The sequence below is a fragment of the Amphiprion ocellaris genome, chromosome 8 (assembly GCF_022539595.1).
Source record: "Amphiprion ocellaris isolate individual 3 ecotype Okinawa chromosome 8, ASM2253959v1, whole genome shotgun sequence".
NCBI classification, from domain to species: domain Eukaryota; kingdom Metazoa; phylum Chordata; class Actinopteri; family Pomacentridae; genus Amphiprion; species Amphiprion ocellaris.
Genome location: NC_072773.1, coordinates 9,790,436 through 9,812,674, shown reverse-complemented (window position 1 = coordinate 9,812,674; position 22,239 = coordinate 9,790,436). Strand labels below are relative to the sequence as shown.

The 22,239-nt window shown below is 39.4% G+C and overlaps 1 protein-coding gene across 1 annotated transcript; it reads right to left on the bottom strand.

Moving 5' to 3' along the window:
• Positions 1-3,490: 3,490 nt before the first annotated feature.
• si:ch211-251b21.1 (uncharacterized protein LOC571720 homolog) lies at positions 3,491-20,354 on the bottom strand. Its single transcript, XM_023270053.3, has 10 exons — positions 20,204-20,354; positions 19,952-20,026; positions 16,320-16,351; positions 14,994-15,173; positions 13,955-14,178; positions 5,548-5,645; positions 4,945-5,162; positions 4,611-4,830; positions 4,062-4,312; positions 3,491-3,968 (listed from the first exon to the last, which is right to left on the bottom strand). Exons 2-10 carry the CDS (start codon positions 20,013-20,015, stop codon positions 3,870-3,872), a joined length of 1,386 nt encoding a protein of 461 aa, XP_023125821.1. The 5' UTR covers positions 20,016-20,026; positions 20,204-20,354; the 3' UTR covers positions 3,491-3,869.
• Positions 20,355-22,239: the final 1,885 nt, after the last annotated feature.

Genomic DNA, 22,239 nt, shown 5'->3' with positions numbered 1-22,239 from the left:
AGAAGTGATGAGTTACAAGAGAAACTGTTTGGACTCCAGCGTCTATAGAATGTTCATATGTAATATAAGTTGCTCATTAACCAAAACTATGGTCTGCATCATATACATTTATTAAATGTAATGCTCTTATGTTTCAGAAATATAAAAGTCCAACTATTGTTATCCATTAACCATAGTTCTATGGTGCTGACACTGGGAATTATTAAGCATTAAACAGAAGATTCTAAAATTTTGTTGTATGCAAATTAATAATGGTTCAGAAACTGACCTTCAGAATTTATTGTTCTTAATTTTTGGGGGGACTTTGAGTTGTGATACTTTATAGATCAGCTCAATCTCTAAATATTCATTTAGCTGATGTTTATGCTGCTTGTAGGTTGAATTGCATTTTTATCGATGAACTCACAAAACAAACTTTTGTTTTTTATGGAAATTTTGCTATCAAATTTCGGCCACTGATTTCTTGGTTACTTACAAATGTATCTCCACCAAAATTTCCACATACCAGACTTCTACTGTACAGTTTGTCAGTGATTGTATTTGTTCACTTCTCTAGGAAACTGATGATACTGATGTTAGTTTAAGGATTATTTTTAAATACAAACTTTCCTATTTTTTCTTTCTTCAAAACTTAACAAGCGGGGAGCAACAACAACTAACCAGCACTCCCTTTCTTTTACAGTGAATACTAAACTGCGTAGGGGTTTCTCGGAAATATGCCATTTACAACTTTTTAGGAAATTATGAGGAATTCCTACAAGAAATTCCATAGAATGTCCGTTAGTGTTACCAGATACTTTTTGTTATAAGCTAGGAAAAATATGTTCACGCTCCCATTATGCGACTTAATCCAATTATCAAGAACAGACCCTTGAAATAGAAAATATTTTTAAAGGAAACCCTAAATCAGAATTTGGCACCATTGTTAAGTCACTCCAGTAAGCCTTAATCTAGTGAGCAGTGATCATTGTGCATTGGATATAATGTCTTTAAAAATGTGTTTTTCATTTCACATTTTTTGCAGCTGATTATGCACCATATATAATGCAGGATCTGCCTAACACCAGCAGCGCATATTTCCAAACAGATTTTAAATCAATCAAACTTCTACAAAGAAACTGACATATGAATCAGGGGCCGTTGGGGCCCCTGGGGGTGGGGCCCTGTGCACTCTCCTGTTTTTGCATTAATTTTCATTAAGTTCACCTTTCCTTTTATTTACTAAAACATGAGCTTTGCAGCAACTAGTGAATAACATTAGCTCTACAGCTCATTTGCAGATCATCTTACTTTTGTCTGAATGTTCAGCAGAATGATTTATTAAATCTAAAACTGCTGCTGGGAGTCCACTTGATGCATACTAAGTTGCAGTTCATTGGCCCACAGTACAACATCAACGAAGAAAACACAAGTCAAACCCATTGAGCTTTACACTAATAGAAATCCTATAGCACCTCCGAGTGGTCATACGGGTACACAACAAACATTACAACGAAAGGTGAGGTGTACAAAGCAGAAAGAGTGAATCAGTTTCTGTTTTCAGTGTTTATTAATATTAATTCTCCAGGTTTACTTTCCAGCTGTAAGTCTAGAATATACAGACTTAGGCCACTGCTACTGTAGAGGAGTGTTTCCACACTCCGTTGTCCTCTCCTGCACAAGTTTTAACCCATTCATGGCTCCATCAAGACCACTACTTGTCCACCGTGCGCCTTTAAGCAGGTTAATAGAGACCATCTCCAGCACATAAACATGACCACTGTCACCAGTAGCCACTGATTCCCCATCGGTTATGACTTCTTGCCAAATTGTGCTTAAAATGGCTTATTTTCACATGAAGTATCTGACTAACATATATATATATATATATATATATATATATATATATATATATATATATATATATATATATATATATATATATATATATATATATATAAATAAAAAGATTCATCTTATCTACCAGGATCACTGCCAGCTTGCTGCACTATGCCCTGCTCACTATGATAATAACTGTCTTGGTGGTGGCTTTGTGACTGTCTTTAGCAACTTTAAACTAGGCAGTCTCCACCTGATCTTGTTTGGTTTATTATATGATCATCCACAATCAATCAGCAGTTTGTTTGTTTTTTTGTTTTTTTTTTTAAAGCAAAACTCCCAGAATTTTGTGTTTTGAAATATGATTTAATGGTTGTTTGCGGTGATTTTAATATCCACATAGGTAATTTCTCAAATAGTCACACTACTAACTTTTAAACATTACTGCATCTTGTTTAATTTAAAGCAGTTCATTTGTGGACCAACCCATAATTATGCCAAACTGGGCACCAGTTTGGGGCAGCGTTCAAAAGTGAATACACATGTAATCACTGTCACACATTAGAAACGCTGTGACCTCTGAAACAAGACTATGATTTCCAATTACATGAAAAGGTTATAAAATGATCTGCAAACACCAGAATTTTCACAGTTTTGGTCAACAGCTTGTTGAGTGTGTTCTGTCCTGGTAGTGGAGCTGGAGTCTGTGGTGGAGGTGTCAGAGAGGAGGATGCTGAGGACACTACTCAGTATTATGAACACCTCTCATTCATTGTACGCTACACTGTTATCACATCAGAGCAGCTTCAGGCGCAGACTGAGACCACTGAGGGACAACACAGAACACTTTCCTACCAGTGGCCATCAAACTGTAGAACTTTACCTTCTACAGAAATGACAGCTAAAACACTGGACACTTCGAGCTAAACAATAATTAAATGTTGCGTCTCAATAGCTACAATTCAGTATCTATTTCTGTATCATGTGGAGCCTTTCATTTCATGTGCAATATGCAATGTGCAATATTTTACATTTTTATTTCTCAGTTGTAACATTTCATTATCATGTATGATATTAGGGGCTATACAGTGGATTGGTGGTTAGCACTTTCGTCTTACAGCAAGAAGATCCCCGGTTGGTGTCCCGGCCAACCCGGGATCTTTCTGCATGGAGGTTGTATGTTCTCCTTGTGCATGCATGGGTTTTCTCTGGATACTCCCACTTCCTCCCACCGTCGAAAAATATGCTGAGGTTAACTGATTATTCTAAACTGTCCATAGGCGTGAATGTGAATGTAATTGTTTGTCTGTATATGTAGCCCTGTGACAGACTGATGCCCTGTCCAGGATGTCGCCTGCCTTCACCCCAAGTCAGCTGGGATAGACTCCAGTCCCCCCGTGAACCTAATGAGGATTAAGTGGTGTATAGATAATGGATGTATGAAATCATTCATTACCCCAGTATAATTGACATGATTACTTTTTGCTGTTCTATTCCAGCCTTATTTTTGCTTACTTATTTTATTTCAGTAATGTATTGTACTTATATCTCATTGCTTTTTACTTTTAGACACTGCTTATCTAATCTTGCTCTGTTGCTCAGATGTAGTCAGAGCCGAATTTCCACAATGAACTTTGAAAAAAACTTTGTATCCTAAAAAAGAGAACAGGTGCAATATTGAGAGATTTATTTTGAATATACAAGCAAATGAAAACTGTTAAAATTATTGTAGCTCAAGTATAGTGTATGTTATTCAGGAGTGCATATACGATAACATACAACACCAACCAGTAAACAAAGCTCAGTGATTAGTACTACAAGTATGACGATCTACATTCCTTGGATTTTTGCTTAATACACTGTTGCTGTAAGGTGCTCTACATGGTTACGGAGCTTTTGAGAAAGAATATAAAACACATTAAACAACAATGCAATACATGGCTGCTAGTACTGAAATACAGAAAGCTGAGAAAGATGAACAGGACAGAGGCTTTCAGCTTATTCTTTTCGCTGACACTATCTTTACAAATCCTGACATGTAAATATTTCCTTTAAGCTTTGCTTTTGTCAGAGCTGTCTTGCTCAGCGCTCTCTCCTCTGCTGCCAAACCGCTGGTTCAGCTCTGACGTCAGCACTGAGCAACAGGATTTCTGTAAAAGAACAGACGAAATTTAAGAAGAACGAGAAAGAATAAGAATAAAATACTCAGTGACATAATTACACCATGTGATACTCTGGCCTACCTTGCCATCCTTAGCCTGGTGACGTGCCCTTGATAGGAGCTCCAGCAGGGCCAGCAGGAGCCCAAAACCCAGTCCCAGTCCCAGGAGGAGGAAGAGACCACGAAGGTCATGGGGTAGCAGGGCCTCCGAGACATGAGCCCCATCAGCACTCACACAGCTGCTGGCCCACCATTTGTCCCGCAGGTACGTTAGTTCACCTGACTCACTGAGCTGGAGGATAGCATTGGTTAGGTTCTTCACCAGCGGGGAACCTGGTGGAGCAAAAACACTCAGTGTGACAGGAGAAGGTCCTGAACATCTCTCCTCAAAACCACAACCTGCATACTTCATTCTTCTGGTATCAGACTATCCACCACATGTTGAATCTGCTACAGGGGTTCAGATCTCTCACCGCTTTCAGTTTAAATTTTCAGTATGAAAAAACAGTTTCTCACCACGTGAGGCTCCAGGTGACCATGTACAAAGGATCAGTACTGAATTTGGTATCAGAATTTAGATTTTATCATTCTGAAAACTACAACAAAATCCTGAGAGATGCAAGCAACTCACCCAGAGGTGCTGCGATGGAATAAGCTCTCATAGAGATGACTTCCTGTGAACGGGTCAGTTTGCAGTATCGAGCCACTGCCAAGTCCAAGGACACTGCTTCACCGATAAAGGCAAAGTTTCCCTCCTGGGTGCGGCGAACGCCCTCCTCCATGCTGGACACGTAGCTTTTCTTACGCTCCATGCGCTCGTAGATACGGCGGTACACAGGGTTGTTAGAATTCTGTGAAAGAAAATGATGAAAAACACATAATATTTATTCCTATATACATTCATCTCAGAAATGATTAAGCCGCTGTACTGATCTTTAGTTCTAGTTAGGTGCTGCTGATCATGCCTTAAAGAAGAGCATGGTCGATCCAGCCTCAACTGTGCCATAATCGATTACATCCTGGTTAGCAAGATCTTCAAAGCTCTTGATGGAGATGTGTTTGCTGTTGGAGTGCAACATGGAGTGGAAGTTGCCGAAGTAACAGGCCAGCAGCAGCACAGCGAAGATCCACCAGATGGCGCTGACAACACGTCCAGAGAGGGCTTTAGGGTGAGGACCAGCACCTGAGAGAATAAACACAGCAGAGGAGTTGCAGCTGCAGAATAAAGTAACAGTGCAGTTTGCTAACACACATGGTTTCTGCATGCTCTCTCAGAATATATGGGATAACATCTTGAAACAGAATACACAAAAATGTGCGTAGTTAACAAAGTGTGGCATAAATCAGGAATGATGCAACGACTAGAGTAATGATTATTTAGTCCTGGCTGAGTGGTCCCGCATCAACAGTGAAACATATCCTGATTCCTCTCTAACTCCTTCTTTAGTTACTACACACATTTTGGTTTATTCGATTTTAAGATGTTATGTACTCATGTACTCTGAGAGCATGCAGAAAGCATGTGGGTTTCTGCGCCCGTGGTTCAGTTTAGCTGACTGCTGCGTTACCTTGCAGGGTTAGAGCTCCTGTGATGTACCAGAAGCTGTGCAGCAATGTGAAGCTGTGCTCGTCTGTGTCTGGCTCAGCCCATTCAGTGGGACTGATCCTGCAGAAAAATAAATGGCTTCATAACCAGTAGCATTAAACCTGCAACTGAAGCAAGGTTAATTTGCATAGGTCTACTTGCTGAAAAGTAATACTCATTTCTGAGGATTTATTAACAGGAAATTCGACAAATAGGAGTCTCTGTGAAGGCAACACATTATTCCACATTTCCTATTAAAATAAAATGAATAAAAACAGAACATTTTTACATTTTGTAGTGCATACACTACAGTTCAAAAGTTTGGGGTCACTTAGAAATGTCCTCATTTTTGAAAGAAAAGCTTTTTTTTTTTCCAATGAAGATAACATTAAATGAATCAGAAATACAGTCTAGACATTGTTAATGTGATAAATGACTATTCTAGCTGGAAATGGCTGAATTAAATTGAAATATCTACATAGGAGTACAGAGACCTATTTCCAACAACAACCTCCTGTGTTCTAATGGTACATTGTGTTAGCTAATGGCATTGAAAGGCTAATTGATGATTAGAAAACCCTTGTGTAATTATGTTAGCACATGAATAAAAGTGTGAGTTTTCATGAAATTTCCTGGGTGACCCCAAACTTTTGAACGGCCGTGTATAGCAACATGGATGTATGTATGCACATGCAAAAGGCCCACAGTCCTCCTATACACAGAAGGAGCAATAACTTAGACCGAAAAACACAAAACTATTAGAAAGAGCATGGTTGTGTTATTTGTAGCTATTTAAGGTTTAGATTTATGGACATGTTGCATGTTGTTTCTTGGGTTATTTTTTTCCACTTGTTTTTACTAATTTTTGCACATATGGAGATAAAATCCAAATGAGATTTCATTTGAACTCAGCCACATATAAAAGGTTCCCTGCTGGACTTCCGGTTCCGGCAACCTATATGGCAGCAGCTTGTTAACGCAGCGGCTACCGACCTAGGCCCTCTTCACATCCTCCTCCTTCTTACTTATTCAAAAGTGGTGTAATAATACGTGCAAAGCCAAAATGAGCAACGCGAGCAGAGCTGCGAAAGAAAAAAAGTCCACCGACGGGAAGAACAACGCAAATAAGTCAAACTTTTTCCTCCCCAAAGAAGCTAACGCTAACTCGGCTAGCCCGCTCCAGGCAGAGAGCAAGGATGATAACGTGAGTGCAACAATATTATCCGAGCTAAAGTCGTTCAGACGGGAGAACAATGAGAAGATGATGGAAATCACATCAGCCATCACCTCCCTTGAACAGTCAGTGGGAAATATGGGAGAACGTTTAGCTCATGCAGAGGGCCGGATTAATCAGGTAGAAGAAGGATCGGCACGATCTACGCGCTTGCTAAGCTACCTGCTGCGACGAGAGAAACAGCTTGAGGATAGATGTGAGGAGCTAGAAAATTTCACAAGGAGAAACAATATACGAATCTATGGGATCAAAGAAGAATCGGAGAAGGGAGACATGGTTAAATGGACTACGTCTTTCTTGAGGGAGCTGCTGGATTTACCCCTAGATGCTCCCATTTGCATAGAGAGAGCCCACAGATCCCTTCAACAGAAACCTTCGGGAGACGAAGCCTCACCGCGGTCACTAATAGTGAGATTCATCAATCACCGGGACAAACAGCAAGTTCTAACTAAGGCATGGAGCACCAAAAATCTACAATTCAACGGGAAAAAGATCTATATGGACCATGACTACTCACCGGCTCTACAGAAGAAAAGACGCGAGTATACAGAGATTAAAAAACAACTAAAGGAAAAGAATATCCGATTTCAGACCCCATACCCAGCGAAGCTTAAGGTCCATCTTAAAGAGGGAGTCAAAACATATATGTCGGCCTGGGAAGCAGCAGAGAACTTGGCACCGCTGGGAATCCAGACACCTATCTCTGAAGGCCAGAAGCTGGACAAGGAACTGCACCGAATTGGCTGGCAGTTAGCCAGCGGCCAGCGCAGACAGGAGATACTGACTCGCAGTCTTATCCACGACATAGAGGCCCTTCAAAAAGAAGCCTGACCGAAAGATCTAGATGAGATCAGCAGCACTTAAAAATTCCAAAACGGATGGTGAGGATTCTGTTTGAAGAAGATAATGTTGAGATGGTTATGCTTGAGTTGCTTATAGTCTAAAATACTATACTATTAGATCTCGTTTTGAATTTAGAGGAAAAGGGAAGTTACATGTTTTTTTCTAATACTATCTTCATAGGAGGAGGGGGGCTGGGAGGGGCGGGGGAAGTGAGACATGCTGTCAATTCTCTTATTATTATTATTGCCAACATCATGGGCGAGGGCCCTCTGTCTTTGACACAGGCTTTCCCTCAGAGCCAGCTATTCTAGCTGGCTCCATCAAGGTTATAGTTCAGACCTGTTATTTGGAAGTCTCAAAAAACAGTACTGCAATGTTATATGTTTACTGTTCATTTCTTAGTTCATTATGTTCTTTTGTTAAAATGGAGGAATGGTTAAATGCTCTGAGAGTTAAAAATAGGGGAACAAACCTGGATGGAGTAAAATGGAAGAGATAAAAATCACTTCATTTAATGTAAATGGTGTCCACAATCCAATCAAGAGGGCCAAGATATTATCCAAATTGAAAAAGGAAAACACACATATAGCTCTCCTACAGGAAACCCACCTAAATGACATAGAACACACAAAACTAAGTAGACTGGGGTTTAGGCATGTTTTCTCATCATCGCATGTATCTGGCAATAAGAGAGGGGTGGCTATCCTAATTCGAAATACAGTTAACTATGAACATATAATGGACAAAAAAGATAGGGAAGGAAGATATGTGCTGATCAAAGGAAAGCTAGAAGGTACTCTCATTACGTTGTTGAATGTGTATGCACCCCCTAACAGTGACTGGAACTTTTATAGGATGATATTTGACATCATGACATCTGTGGCTGAAGGGGTCACTGTATGTGGTGGGGACTTAAATGTAAAGCTCAATGATAAGTTAGACTCTTCAAGAATGAGTACTAGGCAAAACAAAATTAATAAGAGAATAAATACTGTGATGCGAGACCTGGGAATCATGGATGTCTGGAGGGATCTTCATCCAACAACTAGGGATTATACCCATTTCTCCCATCCTCACTCCCTATATGCGAGAATTGATTACTTCCTGATGTATAATACAGAGAGACATAGAATAACCCACTGCGACATAGGAAATATTGATATTTCAGATCATAGTCCCCTATACCTTACTATCAACTTAAACAGAAACTTTAGGCGTACATCATGGAAACTCAACTCCAGTATACTGAGCAGTCCCCAGACCAAACAAGAACTAGTAAAGGAAATTCAAACGTATTTCGAACTGAATGATACAGGAGAAGTGGGACCACCTATGGTATGGGACGCATTCAAGGCAGTTATGAGAGGTAATATTATAGCGCGTACCACACATTTAAAAAAGTCAAGACAGGAAAAGTTGGCTGCACTGCAGTCAAAATTAAAGTTACTACAAAGAAAACATAAAGATAATGTGGAACCAAAGATTGAGCAAGAAATGAAAACAGTTAAACGTGAAATTGATGAAATATACACACAAGAAATACAGAAGAAACTAGTCTACCTCAAGCAAAAATACTGGGAAGCGGGCGGTAAAGCATCAAAGTTACTTGCCTATAGGTTAAGGAAAAAACAAGCAGACAGTACACTTTACAAAATTAAAAATCCAGAGACTAATGTGATTGAATGTCAGCAGGATGCAATTAAGCAATGCCTACTGTCTTTCTATAAAAAATTATATTCCCAAGAACAATTAGATAATAACTCAAAAACAGACAGTTTTCTACAATCAATATGGCTGCTAACAGTCACAGATGCACAAAATAATATACTCAGCGCTCACGTGACAATAGAAGAAATTCACTTAGCTATTACAAGACTCAAGATAGGCAGTTCCCCTGGCTCAGACGGCTTTACATGTGAGTGGTACAAGGCTTTTAGGGAAATATTAATGCCCTCACTATTAAAGACCTACAACTGGATATTAAAAAAGTTAGAAATGCCTCCTTCATGGAGAGAGGCAATTATTTCTCTCATTCCTAAGGAAGGCAAAAACAGACAGGAATGTGGCAATTTAAGACCTATAAGTGTACTGAATGTGGACTATCGAATATTTACATCTATACTTGCGAGGAGGCTGGAAAATTGTTTGCCAGACATCATTCATCTGGACCAGACTGGCTTTATAAAGCAGAGACAAACACAGGACAATATTAGAAGAACACTACATATAATACGATATATCACAGAAAATAACATAGAATCAGCCCTAATTAGCCTAGACGCCCAAAAGGCATTTGACACAGTGAGCTGGAAATTCCTATATAAGGTTCTAGATGCGTTTGGATTCCATGATACATTCATAAGAATCATTCAGACATTATATAGCAACCCAACAGCCAGAATCAAAGTGAATGGAGATCTCACAGATTCCTTTTCCCTTGAGCGAGGATGTAGACAGGGATGTGCTGTTTCCCCTCTCTTATTTGCCATCTTTATTGAGCCCTTAAGTCAATGGATTCGCCAAAATTGTAATATTAAAGGGATTTCAACTTTTAAAGAGGACCAAAAGTTGGCATTATTTGCCGATGACCTCTTGATCTACCTAGAAGAACCGACGCAATCTTTGCCCAGACTATTTGACTGTATGGAGGAATACAGCCAGATGTCTGGCTACAACCTTAACATATCCAAAACACAGATTCTTACTTTCAATTATGAGCCTCCTAGGGATATAACTCAAAGATACCAGTTGAAATGGAATACAGACTCAATAAAATATTTGGGGGTACACTTACCAAAAGACCTAACAACGCTATTTAACATCAATTTTGGACCCTTGAACTCCAAAATAAAGAAAGATATAGCAAGATGGCAAACTATTCCACTCCTAAATTTCAGTTCAAGAGTTGAATCAGTAAAAATGAATATTTTACCGAGGCTACTGTACCTCTTCCAAACACTGCCTGTGGAGGTGACAACCCAGCAATTTATAGAATGGGACAAACTTATATCTAGGTACATATGGAATGGTAAAAAGCCTAGGATAAAATATAAAACTTTACAGTTGAAGAAGGAGCATGGAGGAGTGGGGCTTCCATCCCTGTTGGAATACTACCACGCAGCCCAACTTCGGCCCCTTATATGTTGGTGTAATCCTGGATATAGTGCCAGATGGAAGAACCTTGAAATGGCAATGTCGAGGATCCCTCTTCAGGCAGTTATTTCAGATGAGACTCTAACTAAATACCTCTTAGATAAAGCTAACCCATTCATTGGCCTATCTCTTAAAATTTGGAGGCAAATTCAGAATATATGCCAAATACAAAAAATAGCCAAATTACTAAAATGGTGCGCTTTTGATAGTGATTTTCCCCCTAACATTAATGATAAAAGATTTAAGGTATGGGTAGAGAATGGAGTTGCTGCCTACTGCACTTTAGTACAAAGAGGGTCACTGAAGAGCTTCCAAACTATGAGGGAAGAATATGGTCTTGAACACCAAGATTTTTACAGATATCTTCAAATGAGACACCACTTTGACACACTAAAGAAAGACATAGATATGGTCAATTTAGAGACTGGAATCATGAAAATATTCGGATCTGCATATAACTCTGAGGAAAACACTAAAATCATTTCCAAGATTTACAACTATTTCTCTCAGAGAAAATCACAAGACTCTCAGTATATTAAAGAGAAATGGGTTAATGAGAGTAATGAGGCTATTTCTCAGGATGATTGGAACACAATTTGCCAAATACAGTGGAAAACCACTAGTTCTATGAGCTGGAGGGAATTCTGCTGGAAGAATCTGGTACGTTTCTTCATAACTCCTCATCAAAAGCGACACTACACCACTAACTCTAAATGTTGGAGACAGTGCCAAACCGATAATGCGAATCATTATCACATATTTTGGTCCTGCCCAGCACTGGTCTCTTACTGGAAAAGTATCCACCAGATTATACAGGAGGTTCTTCAAACCACTTTCCCTTTTAGATTCGATATTCTATATTTGGGTAACCTTCCACAAGAGATAGGTGCTAAGGATAGGAAACTTGTGTCCATCTTGCTGGCAGCAGGTAAGAAGGCCATAACCCGCAAATGGCTGCAACAACAGGCTCCCTTGGTTGATGATTGGATTGACATTATTTATGACATATATAAAATAGAAAGATTGACATATTATCTCAAACTCCGTCAAGACACGTTTGCCAATATATGGTCTAAGTGGACTGTACATATAGCTCCCAGAAGAGCAGAATTTATATGATACATACCATGTTTTTAAATCAAATATTTACCTTCCTCCCAGTTCTATGATATATATGTAGTTCTGTTGGTACCAGACAGAATCTTTAATGAAAGATAATACACAAGTTAACACATATTTAAATATTTACCCTTTCTCTCCTTCTCCTACTTCTGATTCTGCATATGAAAGACAAGTGATAATAAGGAGGAAAGCTTTTGTGGGATATTTCTGTTATCATTTACGCTTATTTCTGAATTTTTTTTTTTTTTTTTTATTAATTTATTTTTAAAAAAAATTTATCTATTTTTTTCTCTTTCCCTCAGTCTGCCTAATTCTTTTCCTTCAAGAATACTTTCATGACTTGTGTATTTACACTGGTGACATGGTTGGAATGTGCTCTGTAAAGCTCTGGATACCAATAAAAAATAAATTACAAAAAAAAAAAAAAGGTTCCCTGCTGGTCTGCTCATATATGTGACTGCAGTTTGTGTTGGTATTCAGGGGCTATATGCAAATCAGGTCGGTCCTCATTCAGTCCACAAAGAGGTGGTGCAGCTGAGACTGACATAAAATAACTTCTGCACTTCAACAGTTATGTTACAACAATAACTGCTTTCCACTTTTAGAAAGACTATCTTGCTCATGCAAATCTTTTGTTTATCGCAGCAAAACTCCTACAGTCCAGCCTATGAACCTCTTTGTTGGACTTGGGGGCAACAATGTTTTTCAGAAGGGGGATATCACTGAAGAAGATCCACTGCCATTATATCAGGGTATTTTTAGTCGAACTTTATTTGGTGTCACAAGAATAGAGCCGGGAGATCATGCATGTATTTAGAAAATCACACACAAAGTTATTTGTTATATATTATTATATATTTACACTGACATACTGTTTTGTAAATGTGAAAGTAAAGATTCTAAATGTGTCTTGGAGGACGGATGAATTTATGCCTTTTCAGCAACTGACTTGAATGTGTCCCAATCCTGCTTCTGAAAGGTTTGAGAAATCTGGTTTCAGTTGGTCTTGAATACTTTTTTGATACACAGAGATTTTTTTGGGATGATGGTTGTTATGCATTTCTTGGTTCTCTAACAAAAAATCTGAACTGACACGGCATACTGAGTTCGGCATGCTCAGCAGCCTACTCCATCCTCGATACTAACGAGTCTGCTACTATCACTGTCTAGTCTCGTTTAGCAAATGTTACGTTCTGTAGAACATACTGGTGTGGCATACTATCATGCTATAGAGGAAAAAAAACACTTCAGTGGGCAGAGGTAAGCCAAGAATGTGCCTTCAGTGTTCCCTGAAAGTAGTGACAAGTGGAATTGTTTTGTTGAAGTATGTGTATGCAGGGAGATGAGCAATGAGTTTAAAAGGATAACTAGCAGGGCTGCCTGAGGTTGTTGCTTGGAGGTTGTCGTTGTTCCCTGTAGTGAAGAAATGGTAACATGCAGATAGTGGAAGGAAGGACAAAGCTGTATAAAAATGACTGGTGACTTATACCCACATGCTACATCCAGTGAGTCACACTAATTACTTTGTGACTGTAGTTGGGGTGGGAGGAAAAGAGATTCACAGAGGGCCAAGCCAACACTAGCCACCCCTCTGGCTTAGCCTCTGCTTGTGGTCACCGAGTTATGGCCTTTTAAGTTTGTTGCTCTGAGTTAATGTTCATTTGTGCTATCCCAGTGTAATACTGCACTGTGTGTTCCAGAGTTGTGAAACTAAGAGGCAACAATTTCAGTGACTCGTATAATGAAAGTCCTTCTCTTTTAGGTTCAAGATAATTTGACAGGTGTATGAAGCAAAATTCTCGATCTTAGTTTCATGCTCTAACAATCCAACAAGTATCAGTTGTTTGAGTTAATGATATCAAGCTGTGCTTCATTTGTGATTTCATTTTATTTAACTGTCCAAAAAACACTTAAAAGCAAATACAAACCATTGTGTGCAGATGCAGCTCTGTTTCTATCATATATTGCAGTAAAAACAGTTGGTGTGAAAGCATCAGTCTGTAGTATTTGGGGAGGGCATTTTTAACCTTGAACTTACCTGCCCACCAGGTATATGCATAGGCCCGTTAGCAGAAATGCAATGAGGACGCCAATCCACATTTCTGTGGAGAAAGGTGACAGGAAGCTAAAAGTACTCTCTTCAGAGGCCACGTCTTTATGCAGGATGAAGCCGATTCCCGTTTGCATGAAGGGAGTAGTCATGTCCACAAACTGCTCTCTGACTGCAGTGAGGGTCAGTGGGGCCACAGCCAGATCAGCCTCCTGATGAACGATATAGGCAAGCATATCATGGACATGAACATCCACATGGACACAGAGCAAGCTGTGCTGAGCAAAATGAATAGAAGATGGGTGACAAATTAAAGGAAAAAGAATGGTGTTCATTTTGTACATTTTCATTTATATACTCTATTAATTCTGCAAATGAAAATCTCTCTTCACGTCCTAGCTTGTAAGGAAGCTGGGGTCAGAGCACAGGGTCAGCTGCACTGAGGCACCCTTGGAGTAGTGAGAGTTAAAGGCCTTGCCCAAGGGTACAACAGTGGCAGCTTGGCAGTGCTGAGATTTGACCTCTGACTTTCTGGTCAGTAGCCCATAGCCACCACTAATATTACCACTCCAATAGAGATCCAGAGATGTGGAGAATCAAAGCCAAGATTCACTAAAGCTGTTATGGTAGCACGTGGTGGCCCAACATCTTAAAAAGATGCTTTATTCTAAGTTTTCATTTAATTTGTCACCTGTCAGTAGCTCACGCAATGAGCAGAAAGATGCAGAAAGATCCCGGGAAGGCCAGGACGCGAACCAGGCATCTTCTAGCTGCAAGGCAAAAGTGCTAATCACCACAACACTATGCAGCCCACTTCATAATATGAGAACAGAAATATACTTTTTATTTTGAACTTTTCAGCTTTTTAACTGTTGAGATTAGACAATTTTAGGACTTAAAAAACTTACAGTTGAGAAAAGACGAGTAAACGTAGTTTTAATAAAAAGATATATTATGCTGTTTGTCACACAGCACACACTGTATTACATTGAGGTAATACTGGTGTATTAGATGTTCAGTGACTTACCCCTCTGACGACCTCACCGATCATGCCGTTCCAGTTGCCACTGGAGTCGATGGATCCGTATCGGTTGTCCTTCACCAGGTGCAGCTTGTACTTGAAGCCCAGCTTCGTGGAGAGCTCTGAGATCAGGTCAATGCAGTAACCCTCCAGTTCAGAGCCCTTGCTCATGGTGTATGGCTCTTGCTGAGAAAACACACGGGGTTTAAAGATGAACAAAATACATATTTAAAAAGAGAGAGAAAGAGGATTTGATTGTGAAATTAAATTGCTGCTTTTGGGTGTAAATCTTATATTTGAAACATTGGTCATAAACAGTGCAAAAGGTGAAAAATGGGAAAGTGTGCAATGTGTGCTATAGACAGCTCATGTTTTTTAGTATTTTTGACTGTAGACATGATAGAAACCAACAGCTTATCCACAGATCTACATCACTTTATCTGGAAGTCCAACTTAGAGGAGAGCTCATCTAAATTGCTTTTTTCTGTATTGTGCTAACAGTGATTTTTACAGTAATGTAAAGGTTTCAGTGAAGAACTGTCTGACAACCTGACAACTATCAAAATGTCCACAGAGCCACAATTTTATTAAAAAAAAAATAAAATAAAATTAAAAAAAAAAAAAAAAATATATATATATATATATATATATATATATATATATATATATATATATATATATATTTTTTTTTTTTTTTTTTTTTTTTAATATATATATTTTATATATATTTTAATCTGAGCTGGGAAAATCAAGGAATGGTTAAACAGTGCTGATAGCTAGGTTGTCAAATCTACTTTTTGGTTGCAAACCTATTCTGTTTGATTGCATGATGAAGAAGTAAAACTACCTCCATAATTTCAAACCTCAGAGCAAAGTAATGTGAGACAGTAGGGCCTTGTTTCAAAAACAAGCCTTAAAATTTTTTAAAAATGTATTCTGTATTTCTTTTCTTTTTTCTGCTATGCTGCAAATATGCTACAGTATAAATTTTGTGTACTGCCACACCCTTGAGCACAAAATGGAAAAATGTTTATCAAGGAGAGTCTAGGTAACATTTTACTGTTAGCCTTTGGTGATTCATTGAACATCTCTTCAAATTCTCCTTTGAAGTTTAGTTAACTAGGGGCTTTGTTTACATCCTCTCCAACTATCTGGCTGCTTGTGTTTGTTTACTCCTTGAAAGTTTTGTATGATGTTGACAGCGAACTTTGTGAGAATAGTTTCATCACTCCTGATAGAAATTATGGATAAACTAACAAATAAGGCCTTTGTTGTATTTAGGGCTGTGCACATTCGACGTCTAGCCTGGAAAGAGACACAAAGCAAGAATACCTTTATAGTGGTGATGGATAACTCCTTGGCATCTAGAATGGAAAACAACAAACACAACAATGCATTTTTCAATCCAGTAATGAAGCAAGTGAACATAATCCAGCATGAGCACCAGCACAAAAAGAGAGGGTTTAGTCGAAGCCAGTTCTTTGCCTGATTAGTGGTTTGGTTTCATGTCTACAAGCTTATGTGCAGAGCGGCTTCTGAAAGCCTAATGAGGCATATTGTTGCCTTAAGTCCCCTTCATGTGTTTTTCTCTCAGCCTCAGCAGTAAATAAGCCAAACAACCACTGCAGAACAATGACACTCTTGTTGTCGGTTGATTTTCAGGAGATCTGAGAAAGTGGCTCCATACTGAGAGGAGGTGGCAAGGTACAATGAGTGGGGTGAATGGGCCTCTGTGAAGGGACAAAAGTCTGGACCTGTCCTTAAGGATGAATTTGTTGTTCATCTTCAAGCAACACAATTCCAACCCCCAACCCAGTAATCAGATCAAGGGAATGAAGCCAACGACCCATCCCATCATTACTCATGACATTCACAGTTGTTTTCTTTTTGCCATAACTGTGACCAATGCCATTCCCAGCGTGTCCAGCAGGACCTAACATGCCCTGCCAGGGTTGGTCAGGGAAAGGAGGGGGGACAAGCGGAGGTGCCAGGGGTGCAAGTTCTTCACATTTGCATGCAAGGACAAAAGCAGGCCCGGCTGGGTCATATAAAGCCCATGACACCCTGTCAGCCTCCTCTAGAGAAAATGGCAGGACCTACAATCTGCGGAGATGCCACTTCACCGCCTGCCTGCAGAGTCCTCCCCAACATGGTTAATTGATTTATCCCAGTGCTTTGTAGATCACAGTAAGGAGGTAGCCCCTCCACTGGTGAGAAATGGGATTCTGCCTCTGTGGATGGTGCCCCCTCTGTGCTTTGATAGGGCTCCAGCAGTCCAGCAGGGCAGTGGGGAAGGAGTCAAATGCGAGGAGTGATTTGGGAGCATGACCCAGTCTCATAGGTCAGCCAGAGCCCGCTGGCACATCGCTGGACTTTAGCTCTGCAGACAGTTGAGAGGCAGGAGGGCGGCTGCTCAGGAGGAGGAAATGATCTCACTAGCTAAATGAAGAATGAATTTGTGGAGACAGGCAGCACAGAATGTAAGCTGAGTAACCAGCATACATGTTCGTCACAAAGAGAATTTGGTCAAAGTATTACCTAAGGTTAAATTGGAAAATACTAATGTGGAGGTCCTGCTACAATCATCAATTAGTGTTTGTTGCTTTTGAATTGTTTGAAAATGTTAAAATAAAATAAAATAACCCACTCTGTTACTTGTAGCCTGACTTCCTGACAAAGTAGGGTGTAGCTGGTCAGGACTAGGGTTGGGGTTGAAGGGATCTCTTCCTCTCAGAAATATACTAACAGAACCCATCCAAGTATGGTCTCACTCCCAACTCATCACATACCACTGCTTTGTCAGGATCCCTTGGTGTCACATTTGAATTCACTATGTAACCTTTAGTGTAATTTTTCAGCATGTAGGGTAGCTTGATTGACCTATAAAAATCCTTGAATGTCAGATATAACTAAAAGTTCTCTGCTGGTTTTGTCACTGTTGCTCCTTTTCAGGCATCAAGAAATTGACCTCGTAGCACGTAGGAAATGTTCTGACAGGATGTATTTGAACCCAGACAGTTTTAGTATCCAGATATAAGCAATCAGCAAGTGAAAACAAAAGTAAATGGTGACTGAAAACACAATTTCAGACACAAAATAATAAAAAGCCTAGTGAAAAACAATGGTCTGACATAGAACACAAACCTCAGTCTCCTGGGTAAAAAGTCCCGTGACTTGCATCTTGTGTAAAAATGAAATGTCAGATACGCTCTGATAAAACAACAGTATATCCTGAGAGTGAGATAGGGTTCCTGACCTGATCAGCAGACAATAGTTCTGACACAGAACAATTCTGTAAAAGCTTGTAAAAGACTACTGATATTTTCTAGTGGTTAATACCAATGCTTTCTCCTTCTACAACATCATGTTATAGTAAATATTTGGGAAAACTTGTCATAACTACTTTAATTGTACTTTGCATGTATCATCTGTCTTATCATGCATGTATCAAATTGTGTGTTTTATGGTCCTTGTCCCCAACACCTACCTCTATCCCTCCACCCCTCTATCTCCATCCCTCTACCTCCATCCCTCTATCTCTACCTCTCTACCTCTTCTGTCCCTCTCAACCCGCCCGGCCAGCAGGCAGATGGGTCCCCCCACATAAAGAGCCGGGTTCTGCTCGAGGTTTTTTTCACTGTTAAAAGGGTGTTTCTGTTGCCACTGTCGCCTTTTGGCTTGCTCTGGGGGTCAGGCATATGGGTTCTGTAAAACGTCTTCAGACAATTTGACTGTAATTGGTGCTATATAAATAAAATTGAACTGAATTCAATTGAATAACTGATGATAAACTATGGGTTACAAAAGCAAAACACTTAAGGTTACAGAAAGATAGATATTTAACTTTCACATACTTAAATTTTTTTTTAGCTCTTTGACAGGACAAGCTCAGCCTACTTCCTGCTTTGCCACACAAAGGAAACACTTTATCCTGCACTGGCACTGGATGTAAACGGGTTGAATTGTGAACTTTTTAATTCCTATTGATACTGGGCTGGCATAACCACCCATCATTTTATAAATCAGCTATTTTACCAATCACACAGCTTGCAACAAATCTGAGAGTAATGCTGTGTTTTCAGAATTTTCCAGCATGCATATATATTAAAAAGTGATGATGGGGGATAAACTGCGCCATAATGCAACACAAAATGACAGATGTGGTCAGGTAGAAAGTCACCCTTGGATGGTGGTACAACATCTGTAGCATCTGTAGACCAATAAATGCATCCTTACTCACCAGTAACAGCTTACTGGTTGATTATGCAAATTTTAGGTTTACAATGTGCAAACTGTAAAATACAGAATATGTCATGCTTTTGCTCTGCCCTCTGAAATTTCACTCACTGAGATTATGTGTGCAAACATAGCAGCTGTACTTCCAAGAAAAAGTTTGTAGAGATTAAAATGAATAAAACAAAACAAAAAACTCCTCTCTAGTTCAGACTGACTTGCATAATCATTGCACAACTTCAAGTAGCTAAATACAGTTCTGAGCAGTGATCCTTTCAAACACAGAAAACGGTTATGTGTGAATCTGAGCAGTTACTGCTGCCTTTCTTTCATCAAGTCCATCTGTAGAGGGTGAGCAATTTGCATGACTGGGGGGAACAACAGCACAGTGTAACAAAAGCAGTGTTGTCTTAAAAGAGATATCAGAAATGATTTCTAAACTTGACATCTCAGTAACTGATTTGGTGCTGATCCCTGAAAGAGGAGAGGTCAAGTTGTGACATGAGGAGCATCTTATACAGCCCAGTTCTAATTAATTTCACCACATTCCGGTTCAGCACGTAGAACATCATGCAAACCCCAAATATATATTTTTTGGTCAGTGACATTCCCTTGGTGGCAAGTAAAAAATAGCTTTACCTATATCTGGCGCAATAAATATGCTGTGCATTGGACTTCTTAAATAAACTGCGTGCAAAGCATTGTAGGCAAGTTGCACTTATTAGTCTTACCTGCAATGACGACCCATGCAGTCAGGGCAGCCACACAGGACAGCAAACCCATACAGACTGTCATGTTACCACAACCTTGAAAGTGACACGGATGAAATCTGATTATTCTATACATGATAACTGGCATCAATAATCTTGACATGGAACATTTACAGTACCTGCAGGGATGATTGTTTTGCTATGATAGGGTTATTTTACTCAGTGCAAATGCTTTGCAGAAAATACTAAAAAAAATACAATCAAGTTTCTTACCTCAGTTATGTCAGGAGTACTGTAGATTAAAACCTTGATTTATGTACAAGGTATGACTCCAAGAAAATGTGGAAGAAGTTCACAAGAAGTCTTGTATTGGGCAGTGGGAAGGACTGTGTACAGCAGAATGTAGTGGGGGTTTATATGGGGAGCACAGGGAGGGAGGAGATATGACCTCTGAGGGAGTTAAATCCTGTGATTGTTGGGAATGTGTTCTGGCAGGATGAAGTCTGAAAACAGAGGATATCAAATTACTTGAACTGGAGAATTTTTTTCTAGTGTAGAATCATTTCAACATATTCATGTTCACGCAGATTCTGAGGCAAAGTGTGTTTCCTTTCTCTAACTGTGCCAACAAACACACAGAAGTGAATAAATTCCAATATACTCCTGTCTCAGGTACAATTCTAGACATATTTGGAATAAGTGGTCAGATTTAGCCTGCTAATTCTGGACTTTAGTATAATTACTTAACATATATCATGGTAGATTTTGCAAGGTTATATAAGGATCTTTGAAAAAGGGGGGAGGAGTTGGGTTGTTGTGAAAGACTTGGTGTTTGACAAGGTCGGCTGGGGCAGGGGTGCAATGAGATTACAGATGGATGGATAGGAGGTCCCAGATATCCACAGGAAGAGATCGTTTTGGAATACATTTCTGTTCCTCCTGACTAACCATGAGGGACTCATCATAATTTTCATGTGTCCTGTAATGTAGTAACTGTGAAAAAATCTGATCATCACAGAAAGGGACCCAAAAAAAATGCTGCTTCTAGCTCTCTTGCAATTTACAATCAGATTGATAAATAAAAATAAAATAAAGCACAAGTTATTAATACCATATTTGGCATCTGTTAAGACTCCTTCATGTTGCTGAACTCAAAACCCAAATTCCAAAATGTTTTAGTGCCTCCAAAGGGATTTTATAATCTACAATAAAATTCACATTTTCAAAGTAGAATTCACAAAAATCTGTTCGGTCTCATTATTTTAGAATGATTTTTACGCCATAGGTATACTAACCAAGTAAATTTATTTGAACAAAACCTTTGAAAACAGGCAGTGATTTCATCTTGAAACGAGGGGCTGCATTCACTATTTGAGGCAAAAACATTCTTTCAGGAATGAAGTGCTAGACAGAGCCTGGAGGTTTCAGTTGAGAGGCCAAGACTTGCCAAACTGTCTGGATAAATACGGCTTTAAGAGGGACTCAGTGGTTTTCTTGGAATCCTAATGAAGCTGTCTTTTGTGTTTGTGTGCTGGCTGGAGCAGAGTCCATGGCGCTAAAATGAGCATGTCGCGCTTCACAAAGTCTTACAGAGCTGAAGAAGAGGCCTGGCAGTGTCTGACAGCTCAACAGAGGTGGCTGTCAGCTTTGGAAACCACAGGCTTGACAATGGACGAACCTTTGACTGACAAAACAGTGTCCTGAGAAACCACGGAAGGGCTACACGGATTCTTAGATCTCAAGATCCTGGTTTTGGGTTTCAAGGACTTTAGAATCAGAGGACATTAGGCTAAGGGTGAATCCAGTATGCATAATTCCCTAATTATTGTTAAAATTATAATCAGGTCACAGTCGATGTCTGAAGCCGTTTTGAATAACTTTCATTTTTTGCTAAGAAATCCGTTATGAAGCAAACACTGAATACTTTTGTATATATTCATGAAGAAAACCTCTTGAAATATGATTGGATTTCATTCCAAATTACAATCTCTAGCAACTAAGAACTTTTGAATAAATAGCTTTGCAGCCCCAAAAATCGAATTTTGGGTGGCAAGTGAAGCTGAAAAGATGTTTTTCTATCCCTGAATGACTGGTTGAACTTGTTGTGTCTTGTGCAGATTCAAGTCTTTGTTCTGGAACATTCTCCCTTCCTGCAGGGGGTTTGCAGATTTTTTCGTTTTCTTTTTTTGCTAAGAGAGGTGATGGCTGGTAAACACAGACCCCAGCAGGGTCCATAATTAGAGCAGCAAGCAGACCCTGCCAAAACCAAGGCCAAAGGCTTTTACATGTCAGTTTGTATAAAGCTCAGT

What these genes read in the sequence shown, in the direction of transcription:
- si:ch211-251b21.1 (XM_023270053.3), bottom strand. Translation starts at nt 20,015, where the DNA reads ATGACAGTCTGTATGGGTTTGCTGTCCTGTGTGGCTGCCCTGACTGCA. An exon ending in TCGGTGAGGTCGTCAGAGGG is followed by an intron (nt 14,179 to 14,993) that starts GTAAGTCACTGA and finishes ATCGTTCATCAG; the next exon opens with GAGGCTGATCTGGCTGTGGC. An exon ending in TGCATATACCTGGTGGGCAG is followed by an intron (nt 5,646 to 13,954) that starts GTAAGTTCAAGG and finishes ATTTTTCTGCAG; the next exon opens with GATCAGTCCCACTGAATGGG.